The 26,262-nt window shown below is 41.0% G+C and overlaps 2 protein-coding genes across 2 annotated transcripts; one reads left to right on the plus strand and one right to left on the minus strand.

Moving 5' to 3' along the window:
• Positions 1 to 333: 333 nt before the first annotated feature.
• Positions 334 to 8,956, minus strand: LOC5509663 (PRKCA-binding protein). The gene is made up of 12 exons (XM_001630110.3): positions 8,821 to 8,956; positions 8,492 to 8,732; positions 7,255 to 7,411; positions 6,662 to 6,715; positions 6,515 to 6,577; positions 5,759 to 5,846; positions 5,346 to 5,424; positions 5,112 to 5,171; positions 4,943 to 4,993; positions 4,380 to 4,429; positions 3,545 to 3,639; positions 334 to 2,717 (listed from the first exon to the last, which is right to left on the minus strand). The coding sequence occupies exons 1-12, from the start codon at positions 8,850 to 8,852 to the stop codon at positions 2,572 to 2,574; spliced, it is 1,116 nt and encodes a 371-aa protein (XP_001630160.1). The 5' UTR covers positions 8,853 to 8,956; the 3' UTR covers positions 334 to 2,571.
• Positions 8,957 to 9,005: 49 nt separating this feature from the next.
• LOC5509664 (dynein regulatory complex subunit 3) lies at positions 9,006 to 18,983 on the plus strand. Its single transcript, XM_048720194.1, has 11 exons — positions 9,006 to 9,465; positions 9,803 to 9,919; positions 10,228 to 10,394; positions 10,499 to 10,765; positions 11,637 to 11,749; positions 11,994 to 12,168; positions 12,569 to 12,700; positions 14,149 to 14,219; positions 14,722 to 14,845; positions 17,760 to 17,837; positions 18,423 to 18,983. The coding sequence occupies exons 1-11, from the start codon at positions 9,306 to 9,308 to the stop codon at positions 18,585 to 18,587; spliced, it is 1,569 nt and encodes a 522-aa protein (XP_048576151.1). The 5' UTR covers positions 9,006 to 9,305; the 3' UTR covers positions 18,588 to 18,983.
• Positions 18,984 to 26,262: the final 7,279 nt, after the last annotated feature.

The raw sequence follows: 26,262 nt of genomic DNA on the forward strand, positions 1-26,262 counted from the left end.
CGAGTTCTTTACACTTTTTCTAAATATCATTTTTCAAGACAACCACTGTTGTGCTCATTTAATTTCTTTATCTTGTTAGAAATAATGTTCACAGAGGCTAAGTTCAAACATCGTATTATACATGAACCGTATTCAATGCAAATAAATCAAGTCGATTGTTACATATTCATTTGCACGCATTTGCATTGAATACGGCGGATAATACGACGTTTGAACTTAGCCAGAGATAATTGAAAAAAAAATAATGTTTGAAATGTAATATTTTTCATATTTTCAATTCACACACAATTCATTTATCTTAAAGAAAAATAGAAATAGTTCTACGACAACTACTTGTTTGAAGTTAATTTAATTAAGTCTTTATAATTATGTTTACAGAGGAACTGGTCTAAATAAATAAATGCCTTTCACTTTATTTCACAATTCATATTTCAATGTTTCCTTTATCTATACTGTACACGAAACATTATTTTTGTTTAAAACTTTAACTTCTCGTGCCTTTTGCTTCTCGCTAATCTATTACAAATATTTCCATAATATAAGTTGCTTTCTTAAAGACTGTCTAAGAAACTATTTTAGTTACCACCACATTTGGTAAAATGATTCTCGTGGAAACATCCGTTTTGAATATTTCATACACAAGAAGAATTCCAGAATCCCAGAGATTCATCACAAGATTTTGCCGATACCACTAATGGATTATCTCTTTCTGTGGGAAATTGTGTTTGATACATTCTGAATAAATTACTAGACTGTGTTGTGCTTCCTCTAGTATTCACATTCTTCGTGCTCACTATCGAATCCGTTGTATCGCGACGCCGCATTTTCAAAACATCGATTTGTTTTTGTCTTTTGGGATTTTTTGTTCCGCCAGTCAAATTATTCTAAGCCAATCAGATTCTTGCCATCTGTCGCCAGTGCAGTTGCCTGGCTTTCTGTCGCGACACTGTCTGGTTTTCGTCCAGAGGATAGCCAGGGAAGTGTACAAAGCGAGACTCTGATTGGCTCAGAATGGTTTTACTGACGGAACAGAAAACCAAAACAAATCGTGTTTTGAAAACGCGGGTCGCGATACAACGGATTCGACAGTAAACTATTTGACTAATTATTTCATCCTTAAAGAAATGGTGAACGTCTGTTACATGTAAGTTGCTATGCTGCATTCACATTAAAAAAAGAAATCGCGAACGTCTGTTTCTGTTCCTTGCTATGCTGCATTCACGCTGGGACGGAAACATGTCCAGAGAGACTGCTGAAAACCGCGACTGGTTACAGTACCGCGCGGTTAAACTAGCCTTTTTGTTTTGAAATGGCGGCGTTTTACCGGCGAACTGTCACATTTCGACGAATGCTAAGAAAACTAGACCAAACCTAAGGCTATAATTTTCTTTATAACTCCCTCTTTATCAAACAAACCGGTCAAATTTCGTACAGTATGGTTTTAATGCTGTACAGTTAGTCAAAACAACGACTGAAGTCATCCTTCGTACCTTTACTCGAACGATTCAACACTACGATGTGTTTGTTTTTGCCAGAGCACGCGCATGCGCATACGTTATTCAGCCCTGGCGTTCAGAGATCATTTTGACTAACACGACTTCTTTGGAAAGTTGCCAAAGTATTTGCTTTTTGTCACATTCTAGATACCGATGTGGAAATTCTTCCTCATTTTTTCATAGTGTGGGGAAAAAGACAAAGACATGGAAAGGAAATAATGCGAATATCCCTACGCCATTCGAGTTTTGTGCACAACACACTTTGCTTTGCATTGTAAAGATGTCTGTATCTCCGTTCTTCCGCCATGCAACCCACGTCTACAAAGTCTATTAAGGCATCGGGTTACTTAGACTTCGCGACTCCTACACGCTATATGACACGGGTTCTATTGTGTTTTGGGTTCGAGGTTGCTAGTCGGAAAAACATATAACCCTAAAAAGGCAAATGGACGTTTCCACTCCTTACTACTTGTTCCTTTAATAGCAAGGCGAAGAAAAGTACAGGAGGAGTTACGCGCTTGAAGTAAACTAGCCTTTTGAGAAGTAAGCGGGGAGTGATAAGGAAAAAAAATGAACCGTTCCGTTCCTTCTTTCTTTCCGTTCCGTTCTGTTCACACGCGAGGTAAGAATCTTATGTCTTTGCGACTATCTTCGTCTCGGCCTTTCCACTAGTGAAAACAGGCCTAAAGCCGACGATTTTGGAACCCATAGGGATATGGAGAGTTTGCAGATAGTTTGTCAGAGAATTAGGAGAGTTTACATAGGGATATGAAGAGTTTTCTTGGAAACTCTTATTGATGCGTTAAATATTTTGATTTCCAATAGCTAAATCGCCTTCTGATATCCCACAATCAAAATCCTTGAAGCGTTTTCATAGGGCCATCAATTACGCCGTTTCTCAGCAAGCCGCCAATCAAAAAGAAAGCATTATATGGTATTCCGCTAGTTTGAATGGCGGAAGTCAGCGGTTGGAGATTGTTGTCGAGAGCTCGCAGAATAATTGAAAATGGCTGTAAATACACGAGAAACATACCCGTTCCCCACCCTATCTATTTGCTAAGTATACTGTACGTCCCTATTTAAGGGTGTTGCCCAGTGCTCCTCTAGTGAGGTCAACCTCGATCGGAAACACGTTGGCTTCCTTCAGTATGCCATACGCGTCGTCATGGTAACCGGCAACCGCTGACACGAATCGTTGGAGTTGGAAGACGATATCTTGCACTAAAAGATCGGGATAGTTGGGGAAAAAAATCATTAAGATAAAAATTATATAAAAATGATGTATGAAGTTAGTAAGAAAATGGTGGCTTACGTGACAAGCATGAATGATATTAGCAGGATGAGCAGGCGTGTACACAGGATTGGCTGAGAGGGGGGGGGCACAGTCATAGGTATCATATGAAAAAAAGGATGGTATTTCACGATCCTTTAATAAGGAATGAAATACTTTTAGGTAGGCAAGGAGTGTGTGCGCACACCCTGTGCTCGGGATTGTTCAGTGTCCCAGGATCAGTTGGGAGACTTTTGGAGATCGTTTCAGGTCCAGGGATCACTTCAAGTCCTGTACAGGATAATGATGGTAGTGATGATGATGATAGTTTGGGTGATGATGTTGATGAAAGTGATGATTATGACATCATCATGACGATGGTAATGATATTGTCATTGTGGTAGTGGTGTTGATGATTATGATTTTGGTGGTAGCGATGATGACCTTGATGTTGATGATGATTTGGTGACAGTGATGATGATGTCATCATCATGATGATGGTAATGATGCTGTCATTGTGGTAGTGGTGTTGATGATTATGATTATGATTATGATTATGGTGGTAGTGGTGATAATCTTGATGTTTATGATGACGTGGTGACAGTGATGATGATGACATCATCATGATGATGGTAATGATGCTGTCATTGTGGTAGTGGTGTTGATGATTATGATTATGGTGCCAGTGATGATGCTCTTGATGTTGATGATGACGTGGTGCCAGTGATGATGATTACGGCATCATGATGGTCATGATATCGTGATAATACAGACTCACCATGTTTCTGGTCAAGTAGTTCAAGCTTCACCAGCACATCTGACCTCAATTTGGCAAACTTCTCCCGGGCCAGCTGTCTACAGCGCAGCACAACTCTGAAAGCAACACAAATACATCAACCTTGCAAACTCAGTCTCCCCTTGTCCTCTCCACTTGATTACAACTAGCCTGGTCCCATGGCTTCTATTGGCCGAGCAACATTTCAGTTAATAACATCACTTTTGATTTGCCACTTGAGAGCTGCAATACAGCCGTCCGGTAGAACTGATCGCTTCAATAACTTTATTACTAACAGCTTTGTCAACTAATGTTTTGTAATGCTGGCCTTCCACATAATTCAGTTGTATTATTACTGCAAGTGGTCGAATAAACTATTATTATTATCATTATCATTATTATAAATTGACTTGTCTAGGGGTTACTATGGTGCACGGTTGAGGTGTCTATGGCACAGGGAAACTGTTTCAGCATGAAATTAGTTGAGTACAGTACGAATTCACACATATCTCACTGCAACTGAGATTATTTACTTAAACTAAGCCAGGTTTTGGTAGATTCTCAAAGCACAAAAGTAAATTTAACATGATATTTTGTCACTCCGGAACCCACACAAAGTCTAATCTGTGAAAAATGTGTTGTTTACCGCAACAGCAAAATTCATCTTTTAAAACAAGCAATCTAATAACAGTTATAATTATTTGTCTCTACCAATCTTATAAAAATATTCAAATTTGAACAGTTTTAACTTTAAAAAGGCACAACTTTTGCCTTTGGGGATGGGTTAAAAAAATAGCCTTAAGCGATTTCAACTGTTTTGAGAAGTACAAACACCAACCTGTAATCATAGTTTCCAGTCTCCACTCTGTACAAGGATTCATGCAAAGCCTGGTTACATAGGAGAAATATTACTCTAATGAAAAAAATATTACTCTAATAAAAAACATTTAAAAAAACAACAACAAAAAAAAACTGTAAATAGAGGAAGTGAATAAGACCAGCTTGAATTATTTGTAGTCATCCACTCTCGCCCAGGGGCGGCAGAGTGGTCCCAATAGTGGGGGGAGGGGTGGGTAGTGGTTTCAGGGAGAGGGGTAGGTGGTGGTTTCAAATTCTTAAGCGCACTTCCGCCGCCCCTCTTGCCTAGGAACATCTCATCTACAGGAGATTCTAAAGGATACTTTCTACATGCAACACACAGGAATAAAATAATCAGTCACCTCCCTTCCCTTCCTACTGTAGCTTCCAACTACAAGCTCAAAATGTTCCTCCATAATAGCTTAATCTAAAAGTATTGTAGTGAAAGTGGGTGACAACAACATCATTTTGTTAAAGCTAACATTTGCTTGCATCCAGTTCTTCTTATTACATGTTAGGTGTATTGCCAACAATTGAACTTACAGCATAAGCGTATTCCTCATCATCCATCTCCTTCACTTTCAGACAGTAAGACTGTAAAAAAAATCAATCAAAATAGCATTTTATCGGGGTTGAATGTACATAAAAAAGTTCAAGGGTTTCAAAACGTCATACAAAACAACTAAGAATCCAGGGTTTCAACACAACTTACTAGATATTCAAATTTGGCATCAGCATACTTTCTGATTGTAAGCCTTGTGTCAGGGATTGCCTGAAATCACGAAAAAATTGCACAACTTAAATAAAAAGGCCTGCTATCTTGGCTTTCTGCTGTTTAGATTAACAAAGTGAGAAGTGGGATCACAAAAGCATCAGCTCACCAAGATTCTGTTCCAGAGGCAAGCTACGTTGGCTGAAACAATGCTTGCAGAGAAACCCAACTCACCTTTGACAAATATGTATTCAAGTCACTGAGAGTGGGTTTTACTTTTTTGAGGAAATCCATTCCATGTCTATCAAATTGCCTGAAATGTAATTGAACATTAAGGTTTTAATGATTCAAACGAGAAAAGAAGTAGTTTATTTATATATATATATATATATATATATATATATATATATATATATATTCAAATTAGTGTTGTTAATTATGCATTTACTCTATAGGAATGGGTGTGGACAGGTAACAGCAATGTTACCTTAGTGACAAAGCTTAGTGATTTGATGATGGAAAAGATAGCAATTTCAAGGGCTTTTGCAAACACAGCAATATTACCTTTAGTGACAAAGCTCTTCATTTGAGACAAAGTAGGGGCACAGTGGATGATGTAGCAATTTCAAGGGCTTTTGTAAACATACCTGTGAGCCTCACTAAAAATGGCAAAGGCTTCGCTTGCATTTGGCTGGAGCTCTCTGACACCAATAGAAGCAAAGATATCCCCTAATTCTAAACAAAAAACATAAATGAAACATCAGCAAAGATATTTCCTAATTCTAAAAAAAAACGAAAAGGAATGAAACATCAGCTTCCTTAGACAGTCAAAGACACACAGTCAAGTAAAACGTGTTTATAAAGGCATATTGTAATTCAGCTGGCTTTAAAGAAGGTTGATCAAGTTCTCCTTTGTTGTTGAACTGAAAATGTGTAGTTCCAGAAAATATCCATACCCCCTATTGAGGGGATTGGACATTCCAGGGGGGGTCAGACACCCAGGAATTTCCAAAGGGAAGGGGGGAAAAAATGCTATTTTTCCTTAACAGTTACAGTATTTATCTTTTTCTAGGGGGTTGGGAATTCCAGAGGGGTACCTCCTACCATCTCAATAGGGGGGAATGGATATTTTCTGGAACTACACAATAGAACAGTTTAATTGCAAGGAAACTTCAAAATAACAATCCACAATTGAAGTCTGCTACGTTATTAAAGATGTTTAATAGAAAGTTTCTTAGTTACTTGCTTGAATTAGCCAATGGAAATGGATTCTTTGTGTGACTCAGCAATGAGAAGCAGAATAAAATGGAGGCGAACTGGCCTTCTTTAACCTTATTTCAATCCAGCAAAAATTGCTGGCAGTCAACACTTAGAAATAACCCTGACTTCTGGGTACACTTTACCTTTGTGTGTTTGTGATAACTGGTAGAAGCTGTGGAGGTACTGCCGGGCGTGGTCTAACAGGCCTGGGAAACATAATGATAAACATTTAGGGTAGTGCTTTAAGAGATGTTTTAAATAAGATGTTTAAGTTCTACTGATCATGGTACCTTTGTAGACATTCGCATTCTGCTCCAGCTCATCAAGTTTCTTCACGAGGCCATCTGTAAAAATCAACAAAGTCATCATCTGGGGATTGTGGACAATGAGTCAATGAGGGCACAAATGAATGGTCACATGATATGACTATAAACCAATAATGGCCAAGGTAATTATCACATGATATGACAATAAACCAATAAGAGCCAAGGTAATTATCACATGATATGACAATAAACCAATAAGGGCCAAGGTAATTATCACATGATATGACAATAAACTAATAAGGGCCAAGGTAATAGTCACTTGATATGACAATGAGCCAATAAGAGCGAAGGAAATTATCACATGATGTGACAATAAACCAATAAGGGCACAAGTCATTTCAAGTTTAATTGTGGCATGTGGCCTCTCTCTGACTGGAGATAAAATTTTGAAATGATATTGGGTAAGGTATGGTATGATATTTAGGTAAGGTATGCCCTACAGTTTGGAAAAAGGCAGGACTCACAAGATTTGTTCTCTCTTCCAAATGTTATGGTATTTTTCGGTCATTTGATGACAAGGGTAAGTAAAAGACTTAAAGTGGTAGACTTTGCCTCACCATTGCACAAAATAGCACGACTGAGCCCAAGAGCGTCCGCTGTAGAGGAACTCATGCCCTCCACCATTCGATGCTTCATCTTCTTCATGACTATGTCCAGTGTCTTGCCTTCCTTGGGGTCCGCATGGAGCTTAACATAGTTGATTATCACTTCTTCCTGGAATTTTAAAATTCAACACACAAAATCACAACAGGGATAAACTTCAAAAACAAAGTCAAATTCATTTGAAATGACGTAATGATTACTATGGTTGAATAACTGTCAACCCCCAAAATTCTTGAGAGTATTTTTGGGGGAGGGGTGGCGTATATATATTATTCACTATTGCGCTATGCAAGGGAATTATTGTTTTAATGACTTTGATAGAAAATAGGCAAAATATTGATTATCTGTAGAATTACTTTTTGGAAGCAATATAAATCTGGTGCTCAATGCGGAGAGGGAGAAGGGGTCCAAAATCTTGAGACTCCAACCTAATGAGGGGGAGTTAGCAGGTACAGTGGGTGTAAGATATTTATTAAACAGGGGTGGTTAGGGGCCTCCCTGTATGATTCACAAGTTCCTAAAATACCCAAGTGATCATGTTTCACAAGCTTATCTAGTGTACACTCAACATAAAACAATCCTTACCCAGAATCATGATTCACAGATTGTTAAGGCGTAGATATTAAATCATGCTGATCACATTCTGCCATTCATGAATCACTGCGATGGCAGCATTCATTATCCCATTTTTCAATTTACCCTTTCACAATTCATTAGAAATGAAAAAAAGCATCCACAAGTTGAAATAATAACAATAACCTGCGCCACCCTTTATTTAATGCTGCTCAAATACTTTATGCTCTAGCCAATTGAATCTGATATTTCATTTCAGGTTGAAACGTGTGAACAACAACACAAAACAAAAGCAAGATTTTTCAAACTATGATCTACAGGTATTACTTCAGTAATCATTGCAAGTTAAAGCACACAAAGATTATACTTTGTTTACTAGGTATATATAAATTGTCGTTGTTCCTTTTAACACAAAAGGACGAGACTTTGTCAAAAGCAATCTATCTATAAATATTTTATAAACAATGATCATCGGATCAATGAACTATAACATCTGTAATGATTTAAGATAACCTCCATAGATAATAGGATGTAAAACAAATAGGATACTGCGTGTTAATCTTTTGAGCCATAAAAGTCGAGAAAACGGGAGAGAAATTAGTGCCAATCCCAACCAACCTTGACAGCCTGTATCGCGCGAGCCACGTCGACTTTTGTCTTCCCTCGTAAAGATTTTCCATTTACTCCAACAATTTCGTCTCCCGCTTGAAGAGTACCATCTTTAGACGCTGGTGTGTTATCGAAGACTTGTACGACATAAAGGCATGGACACAGTGGGGCCCCACCACCTATACTGATACCAATTAAATTTTGTTTATCTTTGATAAGAGTAACCGAGCCGGGCTTTCCTTGAAGACCTCTGCCAGAAATAGAAAAAATCACAATTGTCACCCAAATGATCGTTACATAATTAACACCAACTGTACCAGGTAGTATTTAACACTGACCTAGGGTCTATTTCGTACTCGTATTCCATCATTTTGCGTGAATATTTTGGCTCTAAACCAGAGGAATTCCTCAAAGAGTTTGTATTTGATTTTGTGTCCCAGAGCCTGCGAAAGGTCACAGCGGTCCTCTTAAGTGCGCATGCGAAATAGTGATAATAGACCCAGATCTCTATCTTTTCTCGGTCAAAGCGCAAACCATTTCATTTTTCACGCTTAGCACATTTTATTAATATCGAGCAAGTTTAAAAGTCATCTCATGTATTCAACTCTCGTCTTTATTCTTGATTTCGATATTTTTTATGATTTAAAACGCCTGCATGTGTGTGTGACAGCGTTAATTCCCCCCACCTAGTGCCCAGGCTTCGGTTTCCATCACGGTCGTGTCGTCTGGGACAACAAATGAACTTGACAACGACTTCTTGTACAAGGAAAACCTTTTTAAATCTCTTTTATTTATGGGTCGTTTCGGATAAAAAAAAAACACCATGAGCCGGCTATACGACACTATAGAGCCGTCGGTTATCGACGAGCACATGCTAAAGCAAGCTGTTGAAGAACAAGGGCCAAAAGGGGAAGCTGGTCGCATCGCGAAGCAAGAAGGAATAGACTTTGAAAATGTCCTGGCGCTGAGACTTGATTTTAAAAGTAAGTTGCAGTTGCTGTTATATTTAATCAGAACAACTAGATATTACACCCGGTATTTTTACATTTTCCTTCATACGCTGTTATGAATAACGATTTGTGTTTCATTTAAAAATACTTAAATTTGACTTAAAAATTTACATCCATTTTCTAACATTTTAAACTTACTATAAAATCGTGTTCTTTTTTCAATACACCAAAAACTGGAAATCGACTCTGCCAAATTTTCGTCTTTAATAAGACTTCTTCAGGGCAGACTCAATGATGTATTGTATTCATTGTTCTGGTACGAGATTGCGACAGTTTGGGCTTTTTGATTCTATTTGTGTTCTTTTTTCAGATATACTGAAGATCGATAATCTTTGGAGCTTTGTAAATCTCACCACACTACAGCTTGATAATAACATCATTGAGAAGATCGAAGGTCTGGATATGCTGGTGAATCTTCAGTGGCTGGGTAAGTTTTAGTCTTTTACAGACATCACTACACATGTGCTGCACTTGTACAAGCGGTGAGGGGACTGAGGCTATGACTCATTCACAGTAGAAACAAAATAACAAGATTATCATATTAGTAACACCAATGGTGTGACAACTCTTTGTGGGATAACACAGCTGTTTGAGTGTATGTTTGAGTGTATGTTTGCCCAATATAGAGATTATCCACAAATCTGGCCCAACCCTGGCTATGCTAGCTATGCTATAAAGTGTGTGTTCTTACAGTATTTAAGGATATTCCTAAAATCTTTGTTTTCTATGTTTCAGATTTGTCATTTAACAATATAGAGGTAATAGAGGGATTGGACAAGCTGACAAAATTAAAAGACCTTACCCTCTACAATAACAGAATTACGAAAATTGAAAACATGGATAGTCTCACTAATCTGCATGTGTTTTCCATTGGCAACAACAGCCTCAAGCAATTGGATAATGTGAGTCTAATATACTCTTAAAAAATTCTGGGCCTCTTATCTACACCTTTTATTAAATAATATACATCTTTTAGTTTAAATAATGAATTGTATTTTCTTGACAGGTGATATATTTGAGGCGGTTCAAAAATCTAAGGACACTCAACCTCAGCTTTAACCCGTTCTGTGAAGACTCCAAATACAAGGAATACGTCATTGCGCATCTGCCAGATCTAGTATACCTAGACTTCCGCCTGATAGACGAGACTGCAAGAGAAGCAGCCACCGAAAGGTATAAGTACTCAATAGAAGAGATGGTACATGATGAAACAGTGGCCCAAAAGAAACAAGACGAGGAGGAGGCTAGAAATAAAGAGAGACTGCTACATAAGGTAATGGCTAGGGGCGTGGCCTGGGTCGTCAAGGGGCCTTAGGGGGTTCAACCAAACCCCTGTTCTAGCAGCCCAAAATATAGTGAATGTTATGTTAAGAACATTAATTAAAACATTAATTAAAGAACCCTTTGAGCCCCGTCCTATTGAAAACTGTGACTAAATCCCTGCTGTCTTAAACAAACAATTTTTAATGATATACTTTGAAACCACTAGTTTATGGTCCCTGTTAGAAATGACGGAAAAACCTGGAAAACGCTCAATTACAGATAGAGAGAGTGAACACAATTTCTTACAATGGCTAACGGTTCCTTGTATTACGGACTGATTTTCAAAACACAAATAACATGAGGCCGAAGTGCACATAACCAGATTTTTGCTTTTTAAGATAATTTTTCCTTTTATCATCAATTTCAATGACACTTTAAAAAAAGTTGCATCAATTTAAAAAAAGTCGCACTTGATATTTTGTTTGCTAAAAGTTACCAAGTACTCAGAGAAATTCTCTGCCATATTCGATGTGAAATGGGCTTATTTGAAGCATCTTGTCATGTTTTTCCATCATGTCTCCCTGTTATAAAATGTTATGGTCACAGGGTACTTTGAGAGATGGGAAAAGGCATCAAACCCTTTACATGTTTTACAGTATGTTTTAACAAATTGATAATAAGATAATTTTGTTATAAGGTATGTTGAAATAAGTTATTTCTAGATAGGTATTACAATCAAACTTTTATTTCCTTCAAACCCAGGATAGGTTTTTTAATTGTGTAAAAGGATGCAAGAGCTGAAATGAAAACTAACAACCTGCCTTTGGTACAGAGGATCCGACAAAAATATGGCATGAATTAAAATCCTTCTCTTCCCACAGGCTGCATATGTGGACGAGCTCAATGGCCGTGCCCTGTATGAGTCCATGTTTAGCGAAGATCCTGAAGTCAACAAGATGTCCATTCTTCCTGGAATGGAAGACATCCTCAAAAAATATCCTTTTCAAAGTCTAAGAATTTCAATTTTTAGAAGCCAAGTGTATCATAATCTCAAATTTGAATTTAGTTTGTTTGGGTTAAAAAACAAAATTCTAGTTTGGAGATCAGAAAATGAATGTTTTTAACTAAAAGCTTAGTTTCTAAAAAATGCATGGCATTTATTACAAATTGAAGGAATAAGCTGTGAAAGATATTTCTTGTCCTGCATTCAGTAACTTTTTTTCCTTAACTCTGTATACCTTCCAAGATAAATTCACTGCTGTTTGCCTGGAAATCTTTGAGTTTGGTCTAAAGGAGAGCAAGAAACGTAAAGAAGAGGTGGACTCATTTTTCCAGTGTCTAAATGAGGCCAAGACTGACAACAAGTCAGAGGGCGTCAAGCACATCCAAAAATACATTGACTTCAAGAAGAAGGTAAAGCAAGTGTCTATAGTGTCATGTGTCTATGACTAGAAAGACTAAGATGTAGAAAACTAGGGGGTATTCATAGGCATGCTGAAATCAGGAAAATGAATTAACGCAGGATGAAATGAAAGCTGTGCTTGAAACATCAGCAATTCATTGCAATTTTATTGGTTATGAATGTCACTTTCTGGCTATATCTAAAGTTGGGTTGACCCCTTGTGTCACTTATGGCTCATTGGTGAATATGCTTTTCCCTTGAAATATTTTTGTATAAAACGTAAAATTTATCTTTAATACAAACCCTGGGGGTGGTTAATGTACCCTACAGTAGGACACTGTCCAGGCCACGCCCCTTGTGGGTTTTCAACTCCATACCCCCTGATGTCTACTATTTTGTTTGTTTTCCCAGGCATTCCTGGATTACTCAAATACAACAGACACTGCGGTCCTGGAAACCATGATGAAAGAGATACAAGAAGAGATTACTAAGCTGTGGGACACACTGATGGGGCTGGAGATGCAACTAGTCGACCAGCTAGAGGTACATCAGTACAGCATTCCCAGGGAATGAGGTATTTTTTTTGGTGGGGGGGGGGGGGTGCTGAACAGTTGGATAAAGGATGCACTATTGGGCCTGGAGATACAGCTAGTCGACCTGTTAAAGGGACATCAAGACAGCTTGCCTTGGGAGGGGGGGTGGGGAGGATAAAGGATGCACTATTGGGCCTTAAGATACAGCTAGTTGACCTGTTAAAGGGACATCAAGACAGCTTGCCTTGGGAGGGGGGGGGGGAGGATAAAGGATGCACTATTGGGCCTGGAGATACAGCTAGTTGACCTGTTAAAGGGACATCAAGACAGCTTGCCTTGGGAGGGGGGTGGGGAGGATAAAGGATGCACTATTGGGCCTGGAGATACAGCTAGTTGACCTGTTAAAGAGACATCAAGACAGCTTGCCTTGGGAGGGGGGGTGGGGAGGATAAAGGATGCACTATTGGGCCTTAAGATACAGCTAGTTGACCTGTTAAAGGGACATCAAGACAGCTTGCCTTGGGAGAGGGGGGGGAGGATAAAGGATGCACTATTGGGCCTTAAGATACAGCTAGTTGACCTGTTAAAGGGACATCAAGACAGCTTGCCTTGGGAGAGGGGGGGGAGGATAAAGGATGCACTATTGGGCCTTAAGATACAGCTAGTTGACCTGTTAAAGGGACATCAAGACAGCTTGCCTTGGGAGAGGGGGGGGAGGATAAAGGATGCACTATTGGGCCTTAAGATACAGCTAGTTGACCTGTTAAAGGGACATCAAGACAGCTTGCCTTGGGAGGGGGGGTGAGGAGGATGAAGGATACACTATTGGGCCTTAAGATACAGCTAGTTGACCTGTTAAAGGGACATCAAGACAGCTTGCCTTGGGAGGGGGGGTGGGGAGGATAAAGGATGCACTATTGGGCCTTAAGATACAGCTAGTCGACCTGTAAAAGGGACATCAAGACAGCTTGCCTTGGGAGGGGGGGTGGGGAGGATAAAGGATGCACTATTGGGCCTTAAGATACAGCTAGTCGACCTGTTAAAGAGACATCAAGACAGCTTGCCTTGGGAGGGGGGGGTGGGGAGGATAAAGGATGCACTATTGGGCCTTAAGATACAGCTAGTTGACCTGCTAGAGGTACATCAATACAGCTTGCCTAGGGAATGAGGTATTGGGGGGGGGGGGGGGGGGGGGCAAAAAGAAGAATAAAGGATATACTACCAAGCCTTGAGATGCAACAAGTTGACCAGTTTGATATAAAACAGCTTGCCCAGGGAACTAGGTGTTAAGGGGGGGGGGGGTGGTTGTGGTTAGGTTAAAAGGAAGTGTGAAGAATGCACTATTGGGCTTTATGATGTAACATCAATTATACTAGAGGAGCGTTTGTGTTTTGGGGTGACGTGAAGCTAATCTGTGCATCTTTGTTGGTCATAATGTGTTTTTTTTCTGTAATAAAGGACACAATTAAGGATTTTGAGCGCAGCATGGCAGACATGGTCACGTCCTTCGTTGAGAATGTGCAGGGACTATATCCTTTTATATTCCATAAGCTACCTTAATTAATTTCAGGAGAGTACTTACAAAACAACCATTTAGCACATGTGCCGCAGAGGAGCTGGCCCTGTGGTACAATCATTAGCAAGGGTTTTATTAAGGCCTGGCGGCCGGCGGAACTGCCAGCTACTATTTCTCAAGCGCTGTCGATTAAAATTTTGTTTGGACTAATATAATAAAATAACTTCCACCCACTACTTTACAATCTGCACTGCCTACACTGAAAATTAATGAAACCCCTGGTTAGTTTAGTCAACCAATCAATTAACAACCAGCGCTTTCATCAATTCACATCTTAGAGGTCCTAGATCGGCCAAGTCTTGCAATCCATACAAAAATAGTCGTTGTTAATACTGATCGTCTCTCTGTCCTTTTCTGTTGATAGCATATATGTTTTAAGGTATTTGATAGAGTAAACACTTCTTACTCTTTGATACTTCATGATCAATTGTGTGACATTCCTTGACTTATGTCACGATGACGCAGTTGCGTGACCTGGAGAATATTCATAACGAGAGGGTGTCTGACATCGCGGTGGTCACGCTAGAGAAGCTGATGAAGAACGAGCTGGAAGAGGACTTACCTGACGACCTCAGAATGGTACGGCGATTGCTATTGGACGGATTTTTAGTACGCATTTTCCTATTGGTTGCCCTGATTTTTTTATTATTATTATTCACCATATACTTTGATGCTTCTGATTGGTATGATAAGTTGTTCATTGCCCAATAGCCCGAACCTACTCTATCCCTAATGATCCCGCACATATCCCGTACGTGTCCCGCAATTATCCCGCACATATCCCGTACGTGCCTTTCACACAATGATCCCGCACATATCCCGTACCTTTTCCACAATGATCCCGCACATATCCCGTACCTTTTCCTCAATGATCACGCACATATCCCGTACCTTTTCCTCAATGATCACGCACATATCCCGTTCTTTTCCCACAATAATCCCACACATATCCCGTACCTTTTCCACAATGATCCGGCACATATCCCGTACCTTTCCCACAATGATCCCGCACATATCCCGTACCTTTCCCACAATGATCCCGTACCTTTTCCACAATGATCCCGTACCTTTTCCACAATGATCCCGCACATATCCTGTACTTTTCCCACAATGATCCGGCACATATCCCGTTCCTTTCCCACAATGATCACGCACATATCCCGTACCTTTCCCACAATGATCTCACACATATCCCGTACCTTTCCCACAATGATCCCACACATATCCCGTACCTTTCCCACAATGATCCCACACATATCCCGTACCTTTCCCACAATGATCCCACACATATCCCGTACCTTTTCCACAATGATCCCGCACATATCCCGTTCCTTTCCCACAATGATCCCGCACATATTCCGTACCTTTTCCACAATGATCACGCACATATCCCGTACCTTTCCCACAATGATCCCGCACATATCCCGTACCTTTTCCTCAATGATCACGCACATATCCCGTTCCTTTCCCACAATGATCCCGCACATATCCCGTACTTTTTCCACAATGATCCCGCACATATCCCGTACCTTTTCCACAAATGATCACGCACATATCCCGTACCTTTCCCACAATGATCACGCACATATCCCGTACCTTTCCCACAATGATCCCGCACATATCCCGTACCTTTTCCACAATGATCCCGCACATATCCCTTACCTTTTCCACAATGATCACGCACATATCCTGTACCTTTCCCACAATGATCCGGCACATATCCCGTACCTTTTCCACAATGATCCCGCACATATCCCGTTCCTTTCCCACAATGATCCCGCACATATCCCGTACCTTTCCCACAATGATCCCGCACATATCCCGTACCTTTCCCACAATGATCCCGCACATATCCCGTACCTTTTCCACAATGATCCCGCACATATCCCGTACCTTTTCCACAATGATCACGCACATATCCCGTACCTTTTCCACAATGATCCCGCACATATCCCGTACCTTTTCCACAATGAGCACGCACATATCCTGTACTTTTCCCACAATGATCCGGCACATATCCCGTTCCTTTCCCACAATGATCCCGCACATATCCCGTACCTTTCCCACAATGATCCCACATATCCCGTACCTTTCCCACAAAGGTCCCGCACATAACCCTTCCTTTCCTACAATTATCCCGCACATATACTGTACCCTTCCCACAATTATTCCGCATATATTCCGTGCCTTTCACACAATGACCCCGCACATATCCCGTGCCTTTCACACAATGATCCTGCACATATCCCGTACTTTTCCCACAATGATCACGCACATATCCCGTACCTTTCCCCCAATGATCACGCACATAACCCTTCCTTTCCTAAAATTATCCCGCACATATCCCGTACCTTTCCCACAATGATCCTGCCCACATCCCGTACCTATCACGCAATTATCCCGCACATATCCCTTACCTCTCCCGCACATAACAGCAGCTTCCTAAAGTTAGTGTAGATCAGCTTCGCGTAGTCAATGATATGATATTTTCAAAGTCACCGGTCAAGAATCTTGGGGTGTGGATAGATTCAAATCTTTCAATGTCGGACCATATCACAAAAACCTGCTCTACTGCCTTTTATCACATGTATAATATAAGAAGAATTAGACCATACTTAACTAGAGGTGACACAGAAACGCTTATTAATGCTCTTGTCACAAGCCGTCTAGATTACTGTAATAGTTTACTGCATGGTAGCCCTGGCTACCTTTTGCAAAAATTGCAGCGCGTGCAAAATGCTGCTGCTAGAGTTATATTTCGAGAGAGTAAGTTTTGCCACATAACACCGGTACTTATAAGCCTTCATTGGTTGCCGGTTGTTTACCGAATTAGATTTTATTGATAACCTTTAAGGCCATACATGGCAATTCGCCCGGTTATATCAAGGATTTTATTAACGTTTCTAACAACAGAACTTATAGTCTCAGATCAAATAATAACATGACCCTGAGATGCACCATTAAGTCAATAAATTCTTATGGTGATCGTGCATTTCCCGTCGCCGCACCCCGATTGTGGAATAGTCTTCCGGATGAAGTAAGGTGCACTAGTTCTCTAGGTAGTTTTAAAAAGGCACTTAAGACGTTTTTATTTAAAGAAGCGTTTAATTTATAATCAATATATATATATATTCCTTTTATTTTTATCATAGGTCTATTGTAATTACATTATTCATAGTTTTATCGTAATATTATTATAGTTTGGCATTTGTTACTAGTTTTATTTACTCGATGTAATGCGCAGTTCAAAATTTTTATATTGATAATTGTGCAATATAAATGCGATAAATTATTAATTATCCCGCACATATCCCGTACCTTTCCCACAATGATCCCGCACATATCCCGTACCTTTCCCACAATGATCCTGCCCATATCCCGTACCTGTCCCGCACATATCCCGTACCTGTCCCGCACATATCCCGTACCTGTCCCGCACATATCCCGTACCTTTCCCCCATTCATCCCAGCTCACATTCCATTGTTGTTTCAGCTTTTCGTGGACAAAGACACAATCATGAATGCTGTCAGCGCCTCCCATGACACTCACCTTCTTAAGATCGACAACAAGGTAGCCACTTTATTCCCTATGATCGTTCGATTTAGCCAGTCACTATGATCACATGTTCGATTTTAGCCAATCACTATGATCACATGCTCGATTTAGCCAGTCAATGATCACATGTTCGATTTTAGCCAGTCACTATGATCACATGTTCGATTTTAGCCAGTCACTATGATCACATGCTCGATTTAGCCAGTCAATGATCACATGTTCGATTTTAGCCAATCACTATGATCACATGTTCGATTTAGCCAGTCAATGATCACATGTTCGATTTTAGCCAATCACTATGATCACATGCTCGATTTAGCCAGTCAATGATCACATGTTCGATTTTAGCCAGTCACTATGATCACATGTTCGATTTAGCCAGACACTATGATCACGGATTAGAATAAGCCAATTACTATGATCACATGTTCAATAGAGCCAATCACTACGGTCACAAGCTCAATTAAGCCAATCACTATGATCACATATTCCATTAAGCCAATTACTATGATCACACATTCCATTAAGCCAATTACTATGATTACTTTGTTCTATTGAGCCAATCACAACTTATCACGAGTTCTATTTTGCCCGCTACAGGAAGACGATATCGTGACGCGTGCGAACACCACGATGCAAACCTTGATCGAGAACATCCACAGCGACGAAATCAAGCGGAACCGCGACCGCGTGGCCGAAATCAACAACCTGATCGATCACTTTCGGGACGAGGCCGAGAGCTATGAGATGAGCGGGCCTATATAGACCCGCGGGAACACCCTTGAGTGGCGGGATCACTCGCGGTTAACGGGATTCTAGAACGAGGAGGTTGATAGCAGAAAAGTAATCTTTGGCATTTTGGTCGTGTTGGTTTAGGCGTTTTTTTTAAAAATAAAACGCGTCTGTTAGGATGATGTGTAAATATGTTCATATGCGAACTTTGTATTAAACACTTATGTTACTATATAGTCTTTTATGTCAGTGACTTGTTTTACAAATGTTTCATATTTATTCTTGCTAACGTTTGTCAGGAGCTCAATCTTTCACTAAGGTCTAATTTAGAAACTTTTTTTCATGTACCAAATGCAAATGCTGGCAAATGAAACAATACGATTGTTCTATGAAAAGAATGAAAAGAACGGCGTTTGTGCTAGGCCTAAATGTTTCTTTTCGTTTTCTTCTCTTACGTCCGTTCCCTCCATTCCAAAATTGCCTTAAAGAATGTCCTTCAGTCACTCCTTTGTTTTTGTGTACAATTGGTAGAAGAAAATGACAGACGGAGACATCAATTCTTCCTAGAGTTTGCCGCGTGCTACCGTTGCCATACCGACAAAATATCGAAGGTAAGCCAATAAAAATAAGGGAAACGCAGTGGTCGCCGCGCAAATGGAGAAGGGGGGATGAACTTGTGGGAATTGGCCTTCACTACATGACAGCCCCCCCTCCTCCCCCTTGATTCATTTTCACTTATAAGCCCCCTCTTTAAATTCGCTGCATGGCCCATGGAACTTATATTAAGCTGGTTGAAATGAATTCGACAGGCCAATCAACGTGGTAAAGGATATGCTTTATTGTCACCTTTAAAGGTCACTGTGACCTTTGGAAGCGCTCGCAAAGTATGATGGATCTTCGAGCATGATGGCTAGTGCGCATGCTCTGCATGGCAAAACCTATATTTAGACAGCACGATTTAGTTGTATGCGACATCAGCATATACGACTCCGCTACCACCTCCATACTCGTCTACGAAAGTCGTAGTGTCTAATTTAGGGCTAAGACTTGTCGTGTGCGACCGCACACGGCTGAATCGTGCTACTGTCTTAATCAGCCTTTAGGATTCACGCATGCTAATTCGCAAGCACTCAAAATTTTATCGTCACTTTTTATCCTCACGTCTCAGGGGCCAAGGTAGCACGCTATATAGTATACTATAAGTTAGCCCTCACAATTACGTCCACGTCATAGCTTCTAACATTCCCGCTGAATACTAACCCTAACACTAACCTGCTTACCGGCCGGCTCTCCAGTGGGTTTATTTGGAGATGATTGCTTTAGAAACACTTCAGGCTTCCTATGTCGTGCAAAGTCACAACAGGAAGCCTGAGCTTCTAAAACAGGGATTTCCGAAAGCTAGCTAGCTAGCCGCTATGGGAGACTTTGCCTCCATAGTTTCTTATCCACCAACTTAGCCGGGGCAGTAAAGGGGCGTGTCTTGTCACGCGGCGTTGTCTTGGCAACTGTCATTTCTTGCGTGCACTTCTCATTTGTACGTGACCCCGACCGCGACCTGAACTCGGCACAAAACGCTTCCTCGTCTCGAGTATCACCAAGGTATCTCTGCATGCCTTGAAGTTCCTCTCTCTTCAATCTTGCGGCTCGGTATCTTTCTAGATCGGCTGATAACCTTTTCTTCTTTCTTTCGTACTCGGTTCGCACTCTGTTTTGTTCTATCTCTAAGCATTTGTTCTGTCTAATAAGCTCTCTACTATGTGTTAGATTCTTGCCTGAAATAATGCGCGTTGTTTTGTCGGGTAATAGACTTCGGGTTAGTTCTCTTCTGCTCTCCATGGTTTATATCACTCTTCCACTTTGTCACCTTAACCCTCTTACTTGTTTGTTCAATTTTTAGTGTTCCTAAGATGTCTGAGATAGTTGACCCGGTGCAGTAGATGGCCCAGGCGCATCCTCTATACCATTACTAATCTTGCTCAGCTTGGCGTATCGTCTATTTGTTTTGCCCCGCTCTTCTTGAACTTTCAATGTAGTGCTCTTCTGTAGACAAACAACACACGAATACATTTGATGCTCCAATGCGCTGACCTGTTTTACTCACAACTCATATGTACAGCAAACTATAGACTTTACTCTGCGTGTGACCGCACACGATAGCGATATGGAACAACACCCTGTCGCCATAAGTGAGTAATAACGAGAAAGGCAGATGAGAACGCCTGGAGCTGATAGAGCACGGGTAACCCTAGCTCATAGGGGTCCAGGGGGTGGAAATACAGTAAACATACAGGGGGGAAAAATGCCTTGAAATGTGTATGAAATTGTGAAAATGATGCTGGAACTTACACTGTGCTTAGCAGTTTAATTGTTGGTGTCGTTAGTGGCCTGGTGGAGTATAGTTATTGAGTCAAATGTCGCCCCGGCGTCCCTCCGCGAGGGTAATGGTACGTCTTCTAGTCTTATATTCCATCGTTCTTGTTTACCCAGATAAACGATAATCTCATAATAAAGCCTCAATAGAAGTCGATCGTTGAATAAATCAAGAGAAAAGAGGAGGAGGAATTATGCGCGCTTTCTGGTATACTGAATTGAGTTTGAAAACCACTATATATCTACTATATTGCGCAGGTGCGCAGTCATAAAAATCATAATGAAAAAGCATAGTATTTGAAGAGTCCTTAAAAAGGAATGACCCATTTTTAGGATGCCAATGGGTGGGGGGGGGGGAGGGTACGCGCCTGTGTACAAGGGTTTATTTCTCTTGTGGTAACCAGGGAATATCCCAGCAACAGGGCTAGGTAGTGGGTTATCAGGAAAGATGCATAGTGTCTTGTAGGCATTTCTCAGATTGTCAGACATATCACATTATCTGCAAAATACACCCCGAAACGATAAACCCCCCATCAACTAAGGTCTGGAGCCAGGGCTTTTTAAAACGGTTATTGGGGGAGGGGGGGGGGGGGGGATTAAGACTTGTGAATTTTAAAAGGTCCAATACATACATTTCTTCTAAAATTTCAGTCGCAGTGCTAGAGCTCAGGACCTCACCGCAGCCCCTAGATGTTTCTTTCTCGATATAGTACAGGTACATACATTCCAAATAAATTTACCGACGGGTTAGGGCTCGTCAGGTGCATCTTCATTCCATGACATCCGCCTTTTGCCTGGGGCTATAGCCCCCGGTGACACGTGCTTAATCCAATATAAACCTGCCCAAGGCAAAAGATGACACCTCCAATCAAACAATCTTGCCGTTTTTCAAACTCTTCCTCGGCTAATTTTTTATTAGGACATTACTAACCATATTTGGGTGTCACTTACCATATTTTGGAGTCATTAACCATATTTGGGAGTCACTTACCATATTTGGGAGTCACTTACCATATTTGGGAGTCACTTACCATATTTGGGAGTCACTTACCATATTTGGGAGTCACTTACCATATTTGGAAGTCACTTACCATATTTGGAAGTCACTTACCATATTTGGAAGTCACTTACCATATTTGGGGGTCACTTACAATATTTGGGTATCATTTTAGCATATTTGGGAGTGGGAGGGCCATCATGTTCACTCGCGGGCTTGTGAGCACCAGCTAGCAATCTGTATCAAAAAGTCGAGCGTGCGAGCATAACGCATAGTTTATCTGGCTTAACTTTAGAATATCCGTCCATCAAGTTTTTATGTCTGAAACTCTGCAGCCAAGCTGTTTAAATCAAGTCCGCTGTTTAGAATCGTCGAAATCCCTATTTAAGAGTACAATTCAATCGCCATCAGTCACACTACAGTGTTTATATTGCGGAGGGGGTGGTCTTTACGAAGAATGGGTTGCAACACACTGCTTGGAGGACAGAGATTTTAATATTGACTTTGGGGAGGGTTTAAAGAGCATTGTCCTAGCCTCCCAACCCCTCCCCCCCATCAAACATGGCACTCGTAGAAAACTGCTAGACGTGACACGAATGGTTATTTTTCTTTTTACAAAGTACCCAAACACTTTTTCAGAACAATCACTGTAAGAAGGGTGCACTTATTTTGTTCTTGTGTACTGAATGGTTGTTTTAAGGAAGGTTTCTAACGTTTAAATTTACACGCTCTCCACATACTCTGCAGTAGTTGCCCACTATATTCAGATTTTACGAGTGAACTGATGCCCTATTTAATCAGGCTCCTATGTATATTCCACATACACTGGCCATGGTTGTTCACACTTTTTGAAATTTAAGATAGAACTGATGATCATAATAAGTAGTTTTCCATGTACACGCTTAATAATACACTCCAAACTTTAACACAACATATTCAGGTTTTTACGAATGACTTTTTGCCCGTTGTAGGCAGGTTCTCATGTATAACCGATCCGTACATTGACCACTGTTGTTCACTGTATACAGGTTTTACAAATGTCCTTCGCTATTACTCTGCAATCTTAAATACCTACAATCCTTTAAGTCTTTCGTCAGCTGATTTATATCAACATCCAATTTCTCATCTTTCCTACTTTTCAAACCTCTGCCTAATTGTGAGCTGGCTAAACTAGGTAGTACCACGGGCGGCAGGATCTCGCTAAGTGGTCTCTCCTTCCCCTCCCTCCCCTCCTTAGGAGTCTTGTCGTCGCCCTTGGAGTGTTGGATCTTGTCCCATAAATGGTGCCTTGTTGGACTCTTCTCTGACTTCTTCAAATAGAACGGCATCTCGGAGTACACCCTGCATGGCGATTTAGGCGGTACTAAGCGATTAATACCATTGTGTTTAGGGCGACCGTTCTCACCCCCTCCCCCATTGGAATGACTCTTTGAACGCTCCCGTCTCTCCGGCGCTAGTATATTATCCTCGCTCAACAACCCTGTGATATCACCTGTACTAGCGCTGCGGTTAAAAGAGCTTTTTGGCATCAATTTGTGATCACTTTCTCGCCTTTTGGCATCGACTTTAGATATCCAAATATCCGGTAGTTTATTCTGTGGTGGTGGGGTTTCACATCCATGGGTATTCCTAGGCCTCTTATCACTATACAACTCGCTGTGCATCCAGTTATTCGAGAGTCGCTCTCGGGTCTCTAATAACGGTTTGTCGTTAAGCTGCAAGCACAGCTTTGGTATTGATCCCGCACTTAATGACTTCCTTCTCCCCTCGGCCCTCAAGCGCGCGAATGATTCTTCGTCCTCGTCTGAGTTCTCCTCACTGCGTGTCGCCCCATCGTGCGATTCAACGCGCGCGAAATTTCTCCGAGTTCGCTTGAGCTCTTCGCTTATACTTCTCTTCGCTTTCTCCACATTCTTGCAAAATTGCTGCAGCTGTTTATCCTGTATGGCGTTTCTCGTGTGGATCGATTTGGCAACGTTTGATGAAAACAGCGAAGACGTTCTTCTATCCATCAAACACAACCTCTCTCTACCCATAAGTGCACCACTACAAAGCGCTTTCTTGAATAATTAATCTATCGCGTATAAGTGAACTGTTTTCTGTACAACACACCGCGCGGCCGATGTCAGGCTTTATAAGCCCGGGCCCATCGTTGACAGGTGGATTTGATAACTGATATCCCAAGCGTCCTCTCGACGACGTTATATTTCCGATTGGAGATCAAAACAAAAACCGTTTTGCCCGGGTCGTGCTCTTTCGCGCGCATTTCCTTCTTACATACATACCCCAGTGTTTCACTTCAAATACTCTATTCCAGCCAAAGACCCTATGACCTACAGACTCTCTAAATTCCTAGAAACCATTTGCTTCTTAATCGTGATGTCCTGCATCCTGCGCTCAAATATTTTGTTTGCGTTTTCGATTTGTCACGGGCAAGCATACAAATGATATAACCTTTCAGCATTTGCCCTCAGGGCATCAACAAATATTTCTACTCCTGATGTAGAGATAGCCTTCTTTCTCACTGTTTGGGTGGCAAAGTTAGTAAATCGTAGGTCGTACTAATTAAACCAGATTAAATCTCCCACGCATTTCAAAACTCATTTTCGCATTACGAAAACCCATATGGATCCCTCTTCAAATACAAGTTTCAACACTTCATTTTATTGTTTGATAATTGCCTATTTGAAGCCCATTTAGCATGATAACCAAGGGACTATGCCTCTTATCTCTTATCTCTTATCCATCTAACCCTCGTACATGCTATACTTGCAATATCAAGGGTACTTTCAAAACCTTTAGCAGTCGTTTTATGATGAATGTTGCGGTGTGCCACGTGATATCGCTTGCTTTGTGCGCGTGCGCACTTCACGAGAGGCAATTAGCGTCATCCGATGGGAGTATATGAATCCCCTGCAGATCCCCTCTCCTCCCCCCCCAACCCCCCCCCCCCCCCCCCCCCCCCCCGCCCTCCTCTCCGGGGCAGAGTCTGCTGGCTAGCTAGAACAAAATGCATACAACAATAAAAAAATCATGCACGTCTGGGAAACAATAAAAAAAACATGCACGACTGAAACCATCCCCCCCTTCACTTTTCTAATGGTCCGTCTCTTAGCGAGTAGCTGTGTTCGGGATAAATCCCCTTAACATTCTCTGTCGGCTGTGAGCTTAACAGTGGCGGTTTATAGGAGGCCCGTACCCAGGGGGGGGGGGATGCAGGGGGTGCGAACGGCCAAAAGTTCTCAATGGATGTGCTATTTGTAGTTTGTAGACAGAACTCAAAATCTTAAACAATGTCACTCTGGTATGTAGCCAAATTCGACAATAAACGTCCCGTGGAGACACTGCAAAGGCAAGAAATAAAAAAATCCCTTTCTAAAGTTTGAGCCCCGGGGTTTGAGCAGTTGAAGTAACGCGGAATCCCTCAACTGCTTAAACGTTAGAAATACCGCTTATTCTGAAAAAATACACACCACAAAGCAATGAGACTTTACTGTGACCTTTATTCTAGGATATAAGACAATTATAGGAGAATTACAGGAGGTGATCAATCGTGAACATATTCGAGCTAGTTAACTGGGATTGACTGGAGACTGACTGAGATGTTGGTAAGCCTGTGGTCTCCTTAGGCGCGCACTCAGCTTTAGACCTTTGATACGCCCCTGCCTTCAGGTCGCTGCTTTAATATGGAATCTTACAAGCGCGCACCTCAGTGCCGAATTCTCGGGGATGAAAGCACATATGTTATGGAGTGAAATCTCAGGGGTGAGGCGTGGCCCTCGTAGACAATTTTCCTTGTTAGGTTAGAATTTAATCGCCTGGAATTATACATTTTTCTTCCTTGTGATTAATTTTCTTGTCTATAATCGATAAAAGTCTATAGATTGTTAACTTGTCACATGGGATAAACTGGCATTCTATCGCGTGATTCTTCGCCAGTATTAACCTTTCCTGTATTTCTTTTGTTTATCATATGATGACTTCCAGTTTTCTTTAATGTGTACGTGATGTTTTTCTTCAGGCGTTCACCGTCTTTTAAGACTTGTTCATCGTCTTTTAAGACTTGTTTATATTTTAAGAATTGTTGCAATCTCATTCCTTTGTTCTTGCGTCGAGTGAGAACCATCATTTAATGTTTTATATCCCATAAATGATTTTCTATTCTGGCCTTCAACAGTCTCCGTCAACCGCCATTGTGCCATCCTAGCAAAGTACCAAATGCGGAAAAGCACCCATTTTCATCGGCGGATTTTGGGAAGCAAATGCGATATTTTCGATTGAATTTGGTAAATAAAGTATCAAACTTTATTTTAGATGGTTATTTCGAGATTTTAGTACATT

Source organism: Nematostella vectensis, chromosome 12, assembly GCF_932526225.1.
Source record: "Nematostella vectensis chromosome 12, jaNemVect1.1, whole genome shotgun sequence".
Classification (NCBI taxonomy): Eukaryota; Metazoa; Cnidaria; class Anthozoa; order Actiniaria; family Edwardsiidae; genus Nematostella; species Nematostella vectensis.

Coding starts and splice junctions, on each gene's coding strand:
- LOC5509663 (XM_001630110.3), bottom strand. CDS start 8,852: ATGATGGAATACGAGTACGAAATAGACCCTAG. Junction 6,716..7,254: donor TCGTGCTATTTTGTGCAATG/GTGAGGCAAAGT, acceptor TGATTTTTACAG/ATGGCCTCGTGAAGAAACTT. Junction 2,718..3,544: donor ACTACTTGACCAGAAACATG/GTGAGTCTGTAT, acceptor CCGATCTTTTAG/TGCAAGATATCGTCTTCCAA.
- LOC5509664 (XM_048720194.1), top strand. CDS start 9,306: ATGAGCCGGCTATACGACACTATAGAGCCGTCGGTTATCGACGAGCAC. Junction 11,750..11,993: donor ATGGAAGACATCCTCAAAAA/ATATCCTTTTCA, acceptor AACTCTGTATAC/CTTCCAAGATAAATTCACTG. Junction 14,220..14,721: donor GTTGAGAATGTGCAGGGACT/ATATCCTTTTAT, acceptor GACTTATGTCAC/GATGACGCAGTTGCGTGACC.